Source organism: Prunus persica, chromosome G3 (genome assembly GCF_000346465.2).
Source record: "Prunus persica cultivar Lovell chromosome G3, Prunus_persica_NCBIv2, whole genome shotgun sequence".
Taxonomy (NCBI): domain Eukaryota; kingdom Viridiplantae; phylum Streptophyta; class Magnoliopsida; order Rosales; family Rosaceae; genus Prunus; species Prunus persica.
In genome coordinates this window covers 16,518,181-16,538,055 of record NC_034011.1, presented here as the reverse complement: position 1 = coordinate 16,538,055, position 19,875 = coordinate 16,518,181, and the positions used below count along the sequence as shown (strand labels likewise).

General features: G+C 36.5%; 1 protein-coding gene across 1 annotated transcript; it reads right to left on the bottom strand.

The window, feature by feature from the left end:
• Positions 13,065-19,169, bottom strand: LOC18783570 (protein-lysine N-methyltransferase Mettl10). Its single transcript, XM_007215599.2, has 7 exons — positions 18,879-19,169; positions 18,494-18,619; positions 17,301-17,501; positions 16,003-16,099; positions 15,440-15,543; positions 15,204-15,255; positions 13,065-13,526 (listed from the first exon to the last, which is right to left on the bottom strand). Exons 1-7 carry the CDS (start codon positions 19,091-19,093, stop codon positions 13,326-13,328), a joined length of 996 nt encoding a protein of 331 aa, XP_007215661.1. The 5' UTR covers positions 19,094-19,169; the 3' UTR covers positions 13,065-13,325.

Below are 19,875 nucleotides of genomic sequence, written 5' to 3'. Positions count from 1 at the left end.
TCAAGGTTTTGTTTTTGGGAACTCACGAGCAACTTCCAAGTGGGTCACCCATCCTGGGATTGCTCTAGCCCAAACTAGCTTAACTTCGGAGTTCCCATGACTTCGAAGCCAGTGAGCTCCCAAAAGGCCTCATGCTAGATGGAGGCCGGCATGTACATATTAGGTATATCACTCCCTTCCTGTTGGTCGATGTGGGATGTTACACTCATTATACAATTGAAATACTCCTGGTCCTCATAGTCCGACACAATCGAGTACAAGGACGACTCAATCATTGGCGGAGGCGGTTCCACCGGATCACGACGTGGGGGCGTATTTTCCTTCGAATGACGTAATAATGTCATTATTTCTGACACAGAATGCACCACTAGAACCGACTGTGGACATTATTCACTTGAGGAGCCATGTGTAATGGTTTTCCAATTTTTTTATTTTGCCTTGAATAATCTATTAAAAAAATAAAATTGGAAATGCAAGAAATATATATATTTTTTTTAAATGACATTAAATTGAATAAAAAGGCAATTGATTTTTTTTTTTTACCTCGTCGTCAAGATTTTGACCCCTTCGATGGAAGAGGCCATTTGTATTTTTGCACAAATGGAAATTTTCTAGTAGATTTGGTGTGGAAAGTGAAAAATATTTGAAGGAGATGAATTTGTATGAAGATTTGGTGTGGAAAGTGAATAAAATTGTTAGGTATATTTATAGGGAAAAATTCTAGAATTTTTTGGTATTTTTCTTTTTTCATAAAAAAAGTCAAATTTTTTTGCAATGTTTTAGCTAAAAAAATCACAGCTGTCAAATTTCTAGAAAAAATTTTGATCGGAGCGTCCAAGAAGTGCCACATGGCTTCTTCCCGTCGGTATCTATCAACGGCTGAAATCAAAATTTTTTTACCATTGGCGCGTGATGTCACAGTTGACGTCAGCACCTTCGGGCAAGAGCCCAATCTCGATTTGTCCAGGGCTTGCCCGGGCTGGTGGATCCCATGCCTTGCCCGGGCTCGGTTTTGCTCACTGGAGGTGGAAATTGAGCCTGGGGGAGGCCTTTTGCTAGGGCCAGGCCCCTGCGTTGCACTTGCTCTAAGAACTGCCTCTAATAAGTGGAGGTAAAAGAGCTCAACCAACTGAACTACACCCCACTTGCGATATATATTCTTCGCCAAAAAGATCAAGGAATAATTTAGATGCAATTTCTAGTATTTTTAGAAATTCTCCGAACACATTAAAAATACTTATTTATTTAGTTTATTTATTTTGTCGATGTATACACTAAAGTTATAGCTTCCAATGTGTTTGTGAAATATTATATATATTGTGACTATATATATGTTTCTATTTACCAGGTAGATCAAGGAATATTGTAGATGCAAATTTGAGTGTTCTAAGAGAGAAGATGGAAGTAATTAAGATGCGGGAGAGACTTGAGAAATGTTGCAATAATCAGCACCAACAATATGGTTGGAATTATGCAGTGGGTTATAATTACAAACTCAGAAGAGCAAGGGAGGTATCAACGTTCTTCGAGCTCATGCGATTGGTTTGTGTGACTGTTGGTGCCACCTGTTTTACTGCTACTCTCTGCCTTGTCCTTGTTTCGCTTATGGTAAATTTGAATCAATAATGATAAATATAAATATCTTTGTAAAAAAAAAAAAAAATTGTACATCTCTCTAGCCCTCTTATTGGACTATTTTTTATTTGTCAATTGTCATTCATGAGATTTGAACTTAGAATATCAAATATGCACTTCTTTTTTTTTTTTTTGGGATTCAGCGTGTTTTGTAATTTGCAAGAATGAATATGCTTCCCACTATGCACTTGAGTTTAAATCATCTCCACATAGTTTAGAATAGATTAAAGTAGAATATCATTTGTATTAAAAATTTTAAAATAAACAAAAAAAAACAAACTTCACCAACTTTGGATCTTTGATTTTGCCATCCCCGTCACTCCATTCTTCTCACATACACAAACTCTGGTATGGAAAAAGAATGACAGAAGAAGAAAAATACGCAATCAGGAAGACATCGGTTCTTACAAGAAGTAAAAGAATACCGAACTATATTTGGGCAATTATATAATCTCTTGAACAAAAAAACCCAATATGAATTACAAGTTTCAATCTCTCTTGATGAAATATTTTGGTGCAAAGTTCTAGACTCTAAACATATACTTGTTCAAACTTGTAAGACCTCAAGTTTTGGTCTCTCTTGAGTAAACATTTTGGTACACATGAACACTAACTACTAAGACCTCAAGTAACATTAACAACCAATTTATTTGCTACCTCTTTGTTTGAGCAAAATCCCGCACAGGGAATATTCGCGGGTTGATTCCTCAACCTTCGATCTTACTTCTCCCTCTTTCTTGATCCCTTTGAAATAAAAAGAAGTAAATAGACTACACTCGCGGGGGTGTTGGTCAAAGGTCCTCCGATGCCTAAGTTAGTGCAATTGGATCTTGATAAAGATACAACAATAGCTAAAGTGGATGGAGTTTTCTCTCACGGAGAGAGCCGAGTGGCCAGAGCCATGTGTGGTGGCACTTAGCCTTGTGAGGAGAGAGAGAGAGAGAGAGAGAGAGAGAGAAAGAGAGAGAGAGAGAGAGAGGGAGGGAGTGAGTGAGAGTGTGTGTGTGTGTGTGGCGTTTGTCTAGGGTTTTAGAATTACCTTAAATGTCTTGTGTAGCTATGTATTTATATTCTCCTTGTGTGCTAGGGTTTTGAGAGAATATTCCTTATTCAGTTAGGATTATTCTTCCTAAAAAAAAATGATAGGAATTACTCCAAAACATTTGGTGAAAATTGGTTCCTTGATTTAGGGAAATATTCCTATCTTAAATCAATGATAATTTCCCTAATTAATTAGTTTGATCCAAGGAATATTCCTTTTTCACGTGTCGTCTTCTTATTGACCGGTGAAATATATGTTCCTGCAAATGCCCCCCAGCTTTTGTATGGCGCTTGTGAAGCATGGAGGAGATGAGAAATATTTATCAGGTTCTTCAACTACATCTGGAATTTTATCTTTGAGTTGGGCTCCTAATTGGAGTACACTTTTGACTTCTTCTTGGAGTTAGGCTTGCAATGGGAATAGGCTTGTGATTCCTCCTTGATCTAAGATGCCCAACCTTTATAAATACAAAGCTTATCTTCACTCATCTTCAAATTGCAAACTTGTCATCCTCTACTTTCTAACTTTTGAGGGAGATTTTGATGGAGTGTACTGCTTGTCGAGGAGAGGAGTCGTCGTGCACACCAAGGTAGGTCAAATATTTTTTTTTATTCACGGCGAGTACTAGCTGGTTGTGGTTGTGACCGACGTTGCTGGCTGTGGTGGCATTAATGTGGCTATTGCGGCTACTGCCGCAAATTTCCCTTATTTTTTTCTTCACTCCTGATGAGGACCAGTTGGGTAGGCCCGGCTGGTTGTCGTCGTGATGCGGTGGCTGGAGTCGTCACTGGCGAGGACTATCTGGGCCTAGCGGTTCAACACCTGGGTAGTTTCGTAATCCCAGCCGCATGCGCTGGTGGCAGTGGTTGGGTGGTTGCTACGGTCACGGCTGTTCTTTTTTGTTCTTTTTAAAGACTGCACTATGACTTGCTACGCAAGTTATGGCTCAGCTCATGTGCTCCGGCGAGGGTAGCTGGTCACCAAGTTCTCAAGTGACTCTATTATCTGTGGGGTGGTTCCAAAGTGCACAAGAAGAGATTCGTGCTAATCTGCATCGCATTACGTAGAAAGCTCACTTTCAAAAGTGGCATGCCACCTATGCTTCTGCCATACCTGATGACGTGCATGTTAAGTTGGTGGTGTCTTCGACTGACGATGCGCTTTGTGTGGATTTGAATGATCCGGATGCCAGAATTTTCATATTCAGTCCCTTCTTTTTCTCCTTAGCCATTTCTTCAAGCTGGATCTGACGGTGCAGGAGTTCTTTTACTTCTTCGAAGTGAGGCGCTATGAAAAGTATGCTCAGGTTCATGTATGCAACACCAAGTTGTTTGATAGTCTTAGCCAAGTAGATCATGTATGGCATGCTGACGTGTTGGAGGTCAGCGGACGGTGGGAAGGCGAGGTCGGCGATGGTCCATTTGCTTCCCTCACTTATTATGAGTACATTATACTTTTACTAATCTGCTTCAATTTTGTCCAATTTTGTCCAAATTAACTTATGTCTTCTACTTGTAGAGAATGATATAAGCAAGAAACTGGATCTCGAGCCGAACATGTCTAAGGTTCGATAGGCCCTGAACATCCCTGTGAGGTTTCTCAAATGGCACTAGCTATTAAGCGAGTATCGAAAGAAAGCTGGTGGTCTGCCTCTTGCCTAGAATATTGAGATATGGAAGCAGTATGGCCCAGACTCGGATGATCTGCCTGCCGAATAGGAGGAGTCCTCGACCGAACCCCTTCAAAATGGAAAGCCGAGGCTAAGTCCTTCGAAGATGAAGCTGCAACTTCACGGGCAAGGGATGTGTCTTCGCTAAGGAAGACGAAACTTTCTTCTGCAATGATCAAGTCTTCTTCGAAAGGGGTCTCATCTGCTAAAAAGACTCAAGTGGGAGTTGCTCCTTTGTTGTTTTCCAGGGTCAAGCATCTTGTCGGCAAGGACAACAAGAAGATTGGCAGCATGCGGAATGTTCGGGACAATCTACTCAAGTCTCCCACTGACCAGCTCAAAGACTGCAATCTACCTTGCATAGAAGTCTGTCCTCGATCGAATTTGCATGCCGAGAAATAAAGAGTTACTGACATTCCTCCCTGAAGTTTGAGTCATCTGCACCAGTCAAAGGATAAAGATCGAATTGAGAGGAGTGCTCATCCACCTAAGCATCGCAATTCATTTGCTGAGCCGCAAGCAGTCAAACATGGAGTTGGTTCAGCATCGTTGACTCCTTTAGAGGTGAGAATGACGGCAGCTAAGAAGGTCAAAGAGTCATCTACTCTAGCGAAGGGTTCTTTGGAAATGCGAATACATGGGCCCATGGTTGACAAGTCCAACTCCGCAAGGGATATATATGTGTCTGATATGCTCAAGACGAACTTTCTATCAAGCCCATCTGCTTGCGTCAAGATTGTTGATCATATATATCAAGCTAGTGATCTTGGCACTTTCTCAATCTTTCCTTGGAGAAGTAAAAGGAAGCGGTTTTCACCTTGCTTAAAAAATGAGTATTTTTCCTATTTAGGCCATTCAGAACTCGTCTGTTGTTGCCCACTCTTTTACTCAACTCAGTGATTTGGAGAAGAAGAATATTGATCTAAATGGCAAGGTCTCAGCGGAGTAGAGCCGTCATGAAATGAGGATGTCTGAAATAAAGGAGAGCATGTTTGTGCTGAAGAGTTCCCATGCTAAAAAAGATAGTGAACTCAACTCTTCTGCTCTACCCTGCCTGGTCGCAAATAGGCCTACTTCCGTCTTAAGAGCAAGATCAGGCACACATGCATCCCTTACGAAGTTGAACCTGTCAAACTTTTGACCAGCTATCGCATTTTCGAAGAACCCTTCGTCCAAGTAGATGACTCTTTGAACTCCTCAGTTGATGAATCATGATGGTTAGGTAGATGAGCAGTCCTCCTAGTTCAATCCTCATCCCTTGACTGGTCTAGACGACTCAAACTTTGGAGAGGAATGTCAGCAACTTTTTGATTCTCTGCAAGCGAACCAGCTCGGGAATGGGCTTCTTTGCAGGGCAGATTGTAATCTTTTAGCAGGTTAGTAGGAGACTTAAGCAGAATATCATGGAAATTCCGCATGCCTCCAATCTTCTAGTTATCCTCTACGACGAGATGCTTCACCCTCTCAGACTACGAAGGAGCAGATCCTACTTGAGTCTTCCCAACAGATGAAACCTCTTTTGAAGAAGACTTGATCACAATAGAAGGAAGTTTAAGCTTATTCCTTAGCAAAGACACATCCCTTGCTCGCAAAGTTGAAGCTTCATCTTTGGACGACTTAGCGTCGGCCTTTCTCTTTGAGCGGGGTTTGGTCAAGGACTCCTCTTGTTCGGTAGGCAGATTATCTGAGTTTGGGCTATACTGCTTCCATCTCCAACATCCTTGGCAAGGGACAGACCATCAGTTTTCTCTGGATACTCACTCAACAGCCAACATCATTCACGAAACCTCGCAAGGATATTTAGGGCCTGACGGACCTTAGCCATGTCCAACCCAAGATCCAGTTTCTTGTTTATGTCATTTTCTACAAGCAGAAGATAGAAGTCAGTTAGTCACACATCAAAGAATTTAGACAAAATTGAAGCAAATCAATAGAAGTATAACGTACCATCACAGTAAGTGAGGGGAACAAGTGGACCATCGTCGACCTCGCCTTCCCACCATCTGCTGACCTCCAACACATCAGCATGCCACACATGATCTCCTTGGCTGAGACTGTCAACCAACTTGGCCTTGCATCATGAATCGGCTCAGAATCACAAAACACATGATCGCCCTGTAGACGTTCGAAGTACATTGGCTTAGGGCATACTCCATGGCATGGCGCATAACTCCTTCCTAAAGAACTTTGATAACAGGAATGTGAAGCCCAAAGAGACGTAGAAAGGTCAGAATGTGAAAATTCTAGTATCCGGATCATTTGAATCTACACAAGGCGCATCGTTAGTCGAAGACATTGCCAGCTTAACATGCATGTCATTAGGTATGGCAGAAGCATAAGTGGGACACCGTTTCTGGAAGTGAGCTTCAGAAGTAACGTGATGTTGATTAGCCACGAATCTTTTCTTGTGAACCTTGGAAACACTCCTCAGGCACAAACGCACTTGTAAACTCGATGATCGACTATCGTCATTAGACGACATAGTCAATGAATAGCTGTAAAAAGGGAAGAAAATTGTAAGTCATATAACGAGAAGGCCATGTGGCCCGACCCGCCGACATAACACCTCAGCCAGAGTCAAACTGCAACCAGTCTAGCAGGTCACAGAGAAACTCGGCTTAAAAAAAAAAAACTGTCAATAGCCACATTCGGCAACCACTGCGGCCGCAGTTGCTGCTCGGAGACTTCCACTAGCACCTGCAGTAGAAAACACAACATAGCCTAGCTGCTGAACCGCAGTAAAGGGTGGGTCTAACAGCCAGGCCTGCAATGCATACCCTGGGAAAAAGAAGTTGTTGTCGCAGCCATCCGAAGCTCTCATCACTCCAGCTCCTGCATCACAGTGGCAACCAGTCGGGCCCACTGTGCTAGTCCTCTCCGGAAGTGAAGAAAAAAGCAGAAGAGAAATTCACTACAATTGTTGCAGCAACAGCCACGATAGACACCGCGGCACCACTACTAGCGTCGATCGCGATGACAACTAGCAGGCCCATCCAGTTCATCCTCACCCCAAAGAAAAAAAAAGAAAATTAAATAAATTCGACCTGCCTTGGTGTGCACGTCGATTCCTCTCCTCAACAAGAAGTACACTTCTTCAAGATCTCTCTCACTAGTTAAAAAGTAGAGGATGACAAGTTTGCAGAGGAATCACAAGTCTATTCCCACTACTCTAAGAAGAAGTCAAAAGCCTACTCCAATTATGAGCCCAACTCACAAAAGGAGCCCAACTCAAAGAAGAAAGCCCAAATGCAGTTGGAGAACCCAGTAAATATTTCTCATCTCCTTCATGTCTCACAAGCGTCATGCAGAGGCTGGGGGCATTTGTAAGAGCATATATTTAACCGGTCAATAAGAATACGACACTTAAAAAAGGAATATTACTTAGGTCAAACTAATTACCCTAATTAATTCCTATTTAATTAGGAAAATTATCTTTGGTTTAAGATAGGAATATCCCCCTAAATCAAGGAACCAATCTCCACCAAATCTCTTAGAGTAATTCCTATCATCTTTTGGGGGAAAAATAATCTTAACTAAATAAAGATTATACTCCCAAAACCCTAGCACACAAAAAGGCTATAAATACATAGCCACACAAGACATTCAAGGTAATTCAAAACTCAATTCGAATAACCTACAAAAAAAACCTCTCTCTCTCTCTCCTTGCCATCGCCCCTTTCTCTCTTCTCACATGGCTAAGTGCCACCACACACCGCTCCGGCCATCTGGCTCTCTCTATGAGAGAAAACTCCTTCTATTTTAGCTATTGCCATTTCTTTTCTCAAAGATCCAATTGAACTAACTTAGACATCTGAGGGCCTTTGGCCAACACCCCCAGGTATGGTCTATTTACTCATTTATTTCGCATGAATCGAGGAAGAGAGAGAAGGAAGATAGAAAGTTGAAGAATCTACACGTGAATATTCCCCGTGCGGAAATTTACAGAAACACTTATGATTTTGGAGACACAAAAAGTTGCGAATAAATAAAGGATCGGAGATGGTAGGGCACTAGCGCTTGGAACACACTTGCATCTAATAGCAAATTTATTACAAGGAAAGCGACATAAAATTTCAACCAACAAAACCTCCGGGAGATCGTCAATATTGATATTCTTCTTTAACTTTGATGTTGATATTAATATTTTGTTGATGCCCATGATGATTTTTTTGATCTTTTACAACGAGGAATATTGACATCTTCCCTTATTACTCCAAAAGACGACTCATATACTTCGAGGATACGTCATTGTCTCTTAACTTGTATACTTGGCACCATTGCGGCAGAATTGTATATTGAGAGGCTGATCGATATATTAGGGTTCGTATTTAGATTGGTTTACCCCAAACAGCAAGCAGAAGATATACAAATGCAAGTAACGTCTTTGTATTATATATATATATATATTGGAATATTAAATTAAATTAAATTAAATTAAATAACCGAAATTACTTCTTAGTGTTTAGACAGGAAAGAAATCAATTAAGTAGGAAGTTGTCGTTCGGTATCCTTTTTTAAGCACCGTTTTCTATTTTCAAACTCAGAAAACATATTGAATATCTGTTTGGTGGATTGTTTCCAAAATAAAAATAAAAATTTGGAAAACGAATATGAAATTATGCCTTAGTGCCCGTTTGGCATTGCTTATTTAGGGTGATAAGTGATTTTTAAAAAAAATAGCTCAGCTCATTTGGTAAACTATAAGAAAATCATTTATTGTTAAAATTTGTTGTGAGAGAAAGCTATAAGAGAAAACAGCTAATGAGGTGCTTTCATTTTCTGATTATGCTGGAATCAATTTCGAAGAGGCACTAGGTTTAATGAATTTACAAACTTCCAAAAATACCCCAGTCTATTTCACACAATCTCTTCTCTTGAATCTCTTCTATTCTTCCTATTATTTTTTATTGTTGAATAAATTTAAGCACACTCTTGAGAAGCCACAAGACTTAGGTAAGAGGCATATTATGTTTATTTCGTCTCAATTTCATTCTTCCCTATTTCTCTTTAATTTCTAGGGTTTTAATTATAAATTTCATTCTACACTCTCTCTTTAATTTCTAGGGTTTTAACTTCAATAGTTGTTGATGTTGATTTTTATTTATTTATTTATTTTCTGTTCTTATTTTTGTTTCTTTGTTTCTTTGTTTCTTTGACATAATATTTATTTATAATGGAATATATTGGATTTAACTTGAAACATTAGTTTAGAGCATTTGGATACAAATATTTAATTTTTAACATAATATTTTATTTATTTTATAATTAAATTAATTTTTGGGTGCGATGGAAACAAATTTAATACAAAAAATACATATAAGTGAAAATGAAAGTGCTTTCCTTTTATAAAACACTTAAACAAAAAAGTCATTTCAACATAATGCCCTTTTTAGTCATTATACACAGCTCACAGCACTTTAACAACAAAATTTACCATACACTTAAAAACTGATTATTGTACCAACAACACTTTTAACAAAAAGTTTACCAAACCCCAAACTGCTTTATCTCACAGCTGATTTCTCTCACAGCAAATGACAACGATTATTTCACAGCACAACAATACCAAATTGGCCCTTAGACTCTGAAAACGTCAAAAAGACATACGTCTTATGTGTTTTCAAGAAAGCAAACTGCCACAACCTCCACCATCAAACCCACTACCACCCAGTCAAACAGCATATCGACACCAAGAACACCACCACCCAATCGAACCACCATCACCACCCGAGAAACAAAGAAGCATCCACAATTCAAAACCCAGCTTCCCAAAAAATAAAAACCCAAGAAATTTCTGCAACTCTCTGCCTTGTCCTTGTTCCACTCTAGGTAAATTTGGATCAATAATGATAAATATACATATCTTTGTAAAAAGAAAACTATACATCTCTCTAGTCGACTTATTTGACTATATTTTATTCGTCAATTCTCGTTCATGAGATTTGAACTTAAAATCTCTATCAACAATTGTTTCCTTTCAAAATTAGTTATATTCATCTTGTATAAATTTTCAAACAATGGTATTTGAGAATTTTCTAATATTATTCTTCTTCATAAAAGCGAAACAATATTACATTGAGCAAGCTACAATAAACGCAATTAATTTGTAATTACACTTAAATAGATAAACTATGGAAAATGTAACAAATCACCTTGCAACTCACGTCAACACTCCTGCTCAAGTTTAGCAATCCTCACTGCTTCAAAATCTCAATATTAGCCATTGTTTAATCCTTAGCAAAAACCATAATTTCGCTGTGATTAATGGGCATTAGCCATTATTTTTAAATTATAAAAAAATAAAATAAAATAAAAACCAGAACAATGGTAAAACTATCAGTTTCTTTTATAGGTTCTATCCAGTTAAAAATCCCAAGTATAACATGTCATTGATTACATCTAAAATGTAGACAGGCCCAAAAAAAAGCCTTAAGCTATCTTTCCTCATTTAGGTAGAATCATGCTGCAACGAAACAATAATTCTCAATCAATTCCATAGTATCCGATTAAATTTGAGTCTGTTACATTCATTTAAGCATTCATATGGTTTAAATAGCAAACAAAACAGAAACATATATGCTTCGAGAATCAAAATTTACACAATGGTTCATATTAAGTAGGAGAGGCATAAGAATGATGCAAAGAACAAAGGCGAAACCAAAGATTAGTATAGAGAGAGAGAGAGAGAGAGAGAGAGAGAGAGAGTAGCTAGAGGCGTGCCACCACATCTTGTTGACCAACGAGAGAGAGAGAGAGGAGGAGTGTACGTCAGTTTAGTCAATCTGTATCCGATCCACTATAAATTGGATTGTGATTTTTTCAATATGATCCAATCATGTTAGATATTTAAATTCAATCCAATCCGATCCGATCCAATTGATATTGGATTAGATTGGATTGAATTATTGATTTTTATAATGGAAAAAGACAATAATAAACATTTATCCTTAAGTTTAATCTAATCAAACATATTAATAGACATAAATGTAAATATAAATGAAATACTAGAGAAAATTATTTTGATTATATTATATTAAACATAACTTCATTAAATGACTTAAAATATTCATAACATTTTCAACTACAAATACCTACAAGAGCAAAATAAGTATAAAACTAACTATATTGGATTGGATTCTCATAAGCAAATCCGTCATCCAATCCAATCATGTCAGTTTTGAAAATTACGAATCCAATCCAATCCGCCAAATCATCGAAACCGATTGATATTGGATTGGATTGAATTGGATCAATCGATTTGGGCAGATTGGATTGGATCTTGTACACCCCAGAGAGAGAGAGAGAGGAGTGATGGGGAAGGCTAGAGGGTCAATTTAATGACTTTGTGTTGTTGGATTGTATGTGGTCAATGTTCTCAAGATAATATGTGAATGAATTTGTTTGACAAGGAGTAACTGTAATCGTTGCTTTGATTTAGTTTTATGGCTTTTGTAAAAAGTTCTCTTGATTCTTGGAGTGCAACTAGTTATATCCTAGAGTCAACTATAGTTTAATTTGTTTAGTATTTATATCAAGAGCTTTACCAACCAAATCAATTAGGGCAAATGTTTGTTAAGATCTAAACGATTGCTAGACCAATATACTAACTTGGTCTTAAGGTACGTTAGCTAACCCTAATGGTCTGATTGAATGATATATTTTCACAAAATGTGTTCGATCCTAATTAGTTTTGTAAGTAAATTTTAAAACTGTTTTTTTCATTCTGTAACATCTTTGATAAGAACATGTGAACTCGAGATTACATAACTAACAAAGCGTAAAAATTGCTAGACCAAGTTGATCGTTATACCTTTTGACATAGTGTTTTTATCTTATTTCGGCACAATGCTGGAAAACTACCTAGACTTAGGTAAATAGGTCTTCCAAATTTCTCACCCTAATTGTGAACATATAACCCTAGCTCTTCTGCCAACGGGTACGGGATCTAGCCCAATGGAAATTCACACCACAGCTGAAGCAAACAAAGCAGATCAAGGATACCCAACATGTTATAAGGCTCGAAAATGAAAGGATCAAACAAAAATAAACTCATACAAAAAATTAAAATAAGTAAAAAGAGACGTTTAGGTGGCTCAGCCTCTTGCCTACATCCAACCCCAGTTTCCTGGCCATGCATCAACTACACAAAAAGCAACTTGACAAAGGTCATTCTGAGACTTCAAATACCAAAATCACTATAAACACTTGACAAGCACATCACTAGGTTCGTTCCTAAACACTTGATCCTTTAAGGGGGTTGTAGAAAATCACCGACATTTTAGATTTAGAATCACTGATGAAAGGGCCCAACTAAGTGGAGAAGAGAACAATTCCTTTCTCAAACACTTGGCTCCCAAACTCTCTCGCACCAAGAGTCGAAAAATTATTTAGACTGTTAAATAAAGCAACTCTCTCACGCAGAGGTTTGGGAAAAAAAAACACAGGTTCCTTAAACTCTAGGTCAAGGATGCCTACATGAGCCTAACTAGGTCTCCAGATCTTGGAGCAATCCAATTCATCTAGAGTCTTTTTGACACTAAAAGGTCTTGGGATTTTCCACCTAATGTGGAAAAGGGAAAGGGAAGAAAAGAAAAGGGCAGAGTAAAAGATGATTTCATTCTTTCAATTTTTTAAATGAAAAAAGAAGTAAAATAGATATTATACTAAATAAATTTTTAAGCTCATCTCTCGCAGAGAAGGTAGTTGAATTCCAAAGGATAGAGAATAGGAAAATCTAATATGTAAAATAGCTATTTAACCAAAATACATTCATACTAGCAACTAACAATAAAATGTACATTTTATGTATAAACTTTGCATAGCAGAAACCCTGACAAAGAAGAAATAGCTTAAAATGAATCAGAGAGTTTCATGGTTTTCAAACAAATAAAAGAACTTGCACAAGTCAGTACATTTCTCGGTGTGCACACACAAATGCATGAACCGCGTCAAACCATGTTACTCGCAAGGATTAGTGATTCAGTTTCGGAGAAATGCCACAGTGGCAACACGTGATCCTACGGATCCACCGAACATGAATGTCGGATATGTGCGGACATGACTAAGGTATTGGAACTTATCTTTGGGTGTTTCATCATGTTCCTGGGTCACACTCCTTTGATTGAAACTTTCCACTTCTTGCACCAATTCATCTTTTGTGCTGTTACATGATGTGATCACCTAAAAGGTGTTCCGCAAGGCAATGGAAATATCAGGTAGTGTCAAAAGAAACAAGAACTTGACAAAGAGAAATTTTAAAAATAATAACAAAAATAAGAAGAATGATGGTGCAAATGTTAAAATCTTATAGGGCTTGTTTGGTACACATGACTGTCTTGGCATGGACTATGCTTAGGGACTGGCTTGGCTTGGCGTGGCTTGGTCTAAGTTGGATAACACTTATCCTACGTTTGGTGTATGCTTGGACTAGGACTAGAATTTTTTTATTTTTTCAAAAATATCTATATATATGTATATATGTATTTTATAATATATAAAATAAATATAGTATATATACATACATATAATATATATAGGTGTATATATGTATATTATAATATACATGGGTATAATACATATACATATATTTATATAATGTATGTATATTATAATATATAATATATATATATGGGTATGTTATAATAATAATAATAATAATATACATGTATATACGTGTATATACATATATTATATATGTATGTATATTATATGTATAATATATACATAATATATGTATATATATTATATATTATAATATACATATATATACGTATATACATGTATATAATATATGTGTATATAGGTGTATCTATATATTATAATAGATATATGGGTATAATACATATATATATATGTATATTATAATATATATATATATATATACATATAGTATAAATATATAATGTATATGTATATTATAATACATACATGGGTATAATATATATACACATATATGTATATATACGTATATATATATTACATATACACATGTATGCTATTATTATAATATTAATATGTATGTGTATATGGGTATATTATAATAATAATATATGTGTATATATCTATATGTATTTATATATTATATATGTCTATATATATACGTGTATATATGTACATTAATATGTAATATAATATATATTACATATATACATGTATACATGTATGCTATTATTATAATATTAATATGTATGTGTATATGAGTATATTATAATAATAATATATGTGAATATATCTATATGTATTTATATATATATTATATATGTATATATGTGTTTATATATATATACATGTATATGTGTATATACATGTATATATGTACATTATAGTATATGTGTATTTAATAATAATAATAATAGTAATATATGTTATTAGTATTACAATATAATATATGCATCTTATACATTGGTGAACAAAGGACTAGCTAATCCTCCCTTTCTACATGGGTTTAGTAGTCCTCTCCTAATGAGGTGTTTTTGGTGGGCCCGGTATTAGCAATCTCATCTAAGACTAGAATTAAATGAAACAAACATGGTACTAAATTTAGTCCAAGACAGTCCAAGCCAAGACTGTGTACCAAACGACCCCATATAGTTTTAAGGTGTGTTTGGGGATGATTCAAATATCCAAAAGTGCTTCCGATATTGTTCAGCAGAACCCAAAATGCTTTTGGCTTAAAAAAGAACTTTTAGGTGCCTCATCAAAAAGCACTTTCAAAGTGAATGTGTGAGAAGCAGCTGTGTTCATAATGTAATAGTTTATATACTCTAACTTCCTACTTTAGCACTTTCAAAAACATGCCCTAAATAAAGTTGAGTGCAACTTTGAGTAACAAGTACTAGACAAAGTGAAGATGCTCACCAATACTCCGCCAGGAGCCACCAATCTTGAAACTGAATCCCAATACATTACCCTGTATAACAAAAACACAATCTATCTCACTCTAGTTTCCCTCTATTCAATAAAGACAAGCAATTAGATGAACTGAACTAATCATTAATACAGAAACTGAGGAAATATCAATCAGAAAATAGAAAAGAAAAGATTAATGATCTTAACAGAGCAAATGCAGCAATGCAGACTAAACTGGCCTTTACCTTTTGATAGAACCATCTGGATGCAATCCAATGGCATCTAAGGTTCCTTTGTCCACAACAAGTTGAAACTGCCTTTCCAACTTGGTGTCTAGAACATCATCAACCTAAAAAATAAATGTGACGCAATTCAGTTTAAATTATTGAAAAAACAAAGTATCAAAGTAACAGTATACACAAGCCAGGATTCTGAAGACAACAATGCTAAAGAACCAATTACAGAAATTCAGCCTCATATAAATACTTGTTCTACATTGCTTGTATAGATTTAACTTCAACTAATGGAAAGAATAACAAGTTTATCATAGTCAATAATGCATATCTGGTGATTTAATTTAGAAAATTCCATGCAGATGTTTATAAATTAATGCTTATTCCCATGTTCAGCAGGTACAAGGGGAAACAGCACTCCACAAACTTACCAAGTAGATAGATGAGAAATTCCATTTCATTCACTAAAAATATAGAGATGTCCCAAGGGATTATAAAAGACATTAGGTTCTAATCTGATAATTTTTTCAATGTTTAGACATACCAGAAAAAATTGGCCAAAAGAAAAGGCATACCAAAAAATGAATGTTGGGTAATCCAACACGACCTGCAAGGCTTCGAGCAAGGTCAATCGCTCCTTCACTATAATCGGTTCCAGTTAAATCCGAAAACCTGAACCCAAAACACCAATAATTTCATTCATTATGGTCAATGTGGCCATTTAGAAAAACAAATGGAATTCAAGTCATTGACTAAAAGTTCATGAAATCTTTGACTCACACTTTTGTTGACAACACTCCCACCCCTTCACCCCTACCCTCCAACAAGGGAAAAGAAATAAAACAAAGGAAAAAAGCAATGGGCATTCCTGAGGCATAGCTTTTAAATTTGTTTATTAAAGAAAGCCCATATTTCAAACTGGGTCGGGTATAACAATTCACGGTACATAAGCAGCCTGGATCAATAGATTTAATGAACCAAATTCGTTAAGTAGCATAACAGTACCTGTGAAGAACAGATACTGCACACACGGTCCTATTGTTTGCCTAATATACTCCACACATGGATCGGTAGATTAGACCCCATAAACATCATGCCTACTATATTATTACTGTTTGCCTACTATACTATAAATATCATGCCTGTTTGCCTATTGTATTATAAATGTCATGCCTACCACATTCATATACTGATAAATCCATTGAAGTGCATCTCTTTTCATATTATATATATATGAGTATTTCTAAAATAAATATCGTACCGAATTAAAAAGTTACACAAATTGCAACTCAAAATACCGTACCGTCTATGCCTACCCCTTCAAATCCCGTACCGTAGAAACTATCTTACCCTGAACCCGTTCCTGTTCCACGTACCCTCTCATTCCCCGTACCAGGTAACTATGAGAAGACCATTTTAATTGACTTTAGTCAGTCTGTTAAATTTAGCAACAAATGTATTGAAGATGAAAATTAAAGGCTCCATGTACATTTCCAACAAATCATGCCCACTCTTTAAGACAAGATTGATTCTTGGAGGATCGAAATGCCACACACTTCCCTCATGTTCGATATCGATTTATTTTAGATTTTATTTTCATGGTATCAATTTATTTTAGATTTTATTTTCATCACTGCTACATCACTCTATGGAATCTAAACGTACATTATTCACATTAACCATGTGTCATACACATGCTGACACCTCCACCTATGGGCAACTTGTGAATTTTAAAGCAAAATCTCTATATTTCCAATCTAGACATTATTTGAGATATGGTTCACTTAGTTTTGAATTGAATCTGCCTGCATACAGGACTTTCAACTTAGCTCAACATATAATACCAGATAAAATTGAAAAAATCGAAGAATACCCTTGCTTGGAAAGTTCTTGAAGTAGCAATCCATTGCCAGTCCCAATGTCAAGTACACTCCAATCTGAAAGATACTTATCACCTTGTTCAACAGGATCAGACTTGATATTATCAACATGATTTGGCATGCGACCTCGAGAAATATCAATGCATAAGTTTTTGGTCCAAGAGCCGACAACTTCCATGACATCAGCTCCAAACCTACAGAAACAGCACAGGGAACTGCTAAATGCTCCAGGTCTTACATTATCTACCCATTTTAACAGAAGTGGAACTAAAATAGAAAATGCTCACTCAATTGGGTTTTAAAAAAAATAAGTTCAATTTTGACAAAAATTGGTTAACCATAACCAAAAGTGATTATAAAGCCAGTAATATTTCAATATTTCAAAGAAATTTAGGTAATAAATATTTTCTTTTGGAATTTTGTAATAGATTTGCTTTTCATATTTTCATCGTTCAAACACTTTAGGGGATTTCTAAATAACACCCAAAAAGAACAGTTCTCTCTTCTCTGTCTTTCTTATATTTTGTTGAGGAATAAGTAAAGGAAATAACGAATTGTTAAAGATATGTTTCCTTCACTCTCCCACTAAGACACGTAGGCTAAATAAATCCTGTATGCTTCTCCCACTTTCATTCTTGCTAAGAAACCACAAAGGCTGAAAGAGAACAAATGAATGACAAGTACCTAGGTCAAAAACCATGGTGATCATATGAGTAGAAAATAAGTAGATGATCAAACAAAGAATTGGAAGTGAACTACAAAATCCTTTACAGTCCATAAAGTAGCCCAAAACATAGATTCCAATTGCAAGACTTTTGTACATTGTGATTCTCTACCAACATGACGAATACCATATGATGAAGCAGAGAGTAAGCATGCATCATTTTGCACAGTAACTTATAGAGGACTGGCATGTTTACCAAGTCCAGTCAATCGTTCTCACTGAATACTCCTTTCATTTATTACTTTTAAGATCTGAATTTTTTTTTAACTTCAAAAAATTATATTACTACATATAGCATGTCTAATCCCGGCTAAAGGACTTATGAATAAATATTTCCTATGACTCTGAAAACTTCAAACTACATGAATTGAATCCATATAGCTGCTTTATGCTGTGCCCCAAAGCCACAACAAATGCATTGACAAGTTAATTTGCAGACTTACATACTAAAACCAAGCTTACCAAACTTCACCAGTATGACCATGTTCACGAAAATTCGCCAACTCATCTGCATATGCAGCATCCCAATAACTCTGAAGACCTAGCATTGATGTCACACCTTCAGCATCTGGTTCCTCCTTGTCAGAACTGCACACATACAACATCAAACACAATACATACAACATTAAAAAGAAAATAATTATTAAAAGAAAAATTAATCACTTTTAAAAAAAAATAATTAATTCATTGACTAAAAGAGTCTCACTCCTCTGAAGTCTGAGTTATAACAGAGGTTGTAAAACCAGAATAAGCCTAAATACAACAAGCAATGGGAAACCTAGTCTTCATAATATTTTCTTCACAAGATTTTCTGGGAAACCAAACAGGAAGTGGACGGAAATTAAACCTGTAATCGGAGGGGGCGCGGAGGTTAGCGGCGGAGAGGGCCTCGGCAGCGTCGGCGTGGCGTTGGTCGTCGTCGAGAGTGCTTCCGTAGTCACTCTTGATGGACCATGAGTCTGCGGCGACGGAGCGGTCGTCGTCGGAGATGAGATCGGCCGGAGCAGCTCGGCTCTGCTGCGATAGCTCCGAGTCATCTGGCCCCAATCGAAGTCCAGCCATTGCTACAAAGAGAGAGAGAGAGAGAGAGAGAGAGAGAGAGAGAGATGGACTATAGTAACTAATACTGACCCAAGTACTGATAAATCGACGTGATCAAACCTTGGGGTTACTCTGGTGGACTTTTTTGGGTTTGGGTCATAGATCTTAAGATTTGGACATTTTTTAATTTGTTTTTCTTATAGAGAAAGCCCAATGATAGGCTCTAAATGGGCGAGAGGTTATAACGAGGATTTTAAAGTGATGAGCTATTTGAGGAGGTCAATCTCATCATAAACGAATGTAAAAAAAAATTATGAGACTTAAATATTTTAAGTGTTTTGAAGGTGGGATTGGCCTTCTCACTTTAAACTCATCATTGTAGCATCTTTCTTAAATGAGACTGAACTTCTTTGGCACTTCAACTATTTTTGACCATGTAGTTTCAATTCTGTCACTTTTACTATTGTAGTTTCGTATTTGTAGTAGTTCGAGGACAAGTTAGTATACTTGTCAATTTCTTTGACAGTGCAAAGGGCAATTTCGTTAACCCAAATGTCATTAAGATAAAAGCTCATTTGAAACTATCCTCATTTTACATTAGGGTTCAAAATTGGCCATTTGGGTTTAAAGTTCTTCAAAATTTGGGATTAATGATTGAATTTCAAGCCCTATATATAGTGGCATGGCTCCAAGAAAGTGGTCCATGGTCGAATTAAACCCTTCGGCCCTGTTTGGTACACCTCCTTGGATTGGCTTGGATTGGACTAGCTTAAATAACACCCATAACCCATGTTTGGTGTATC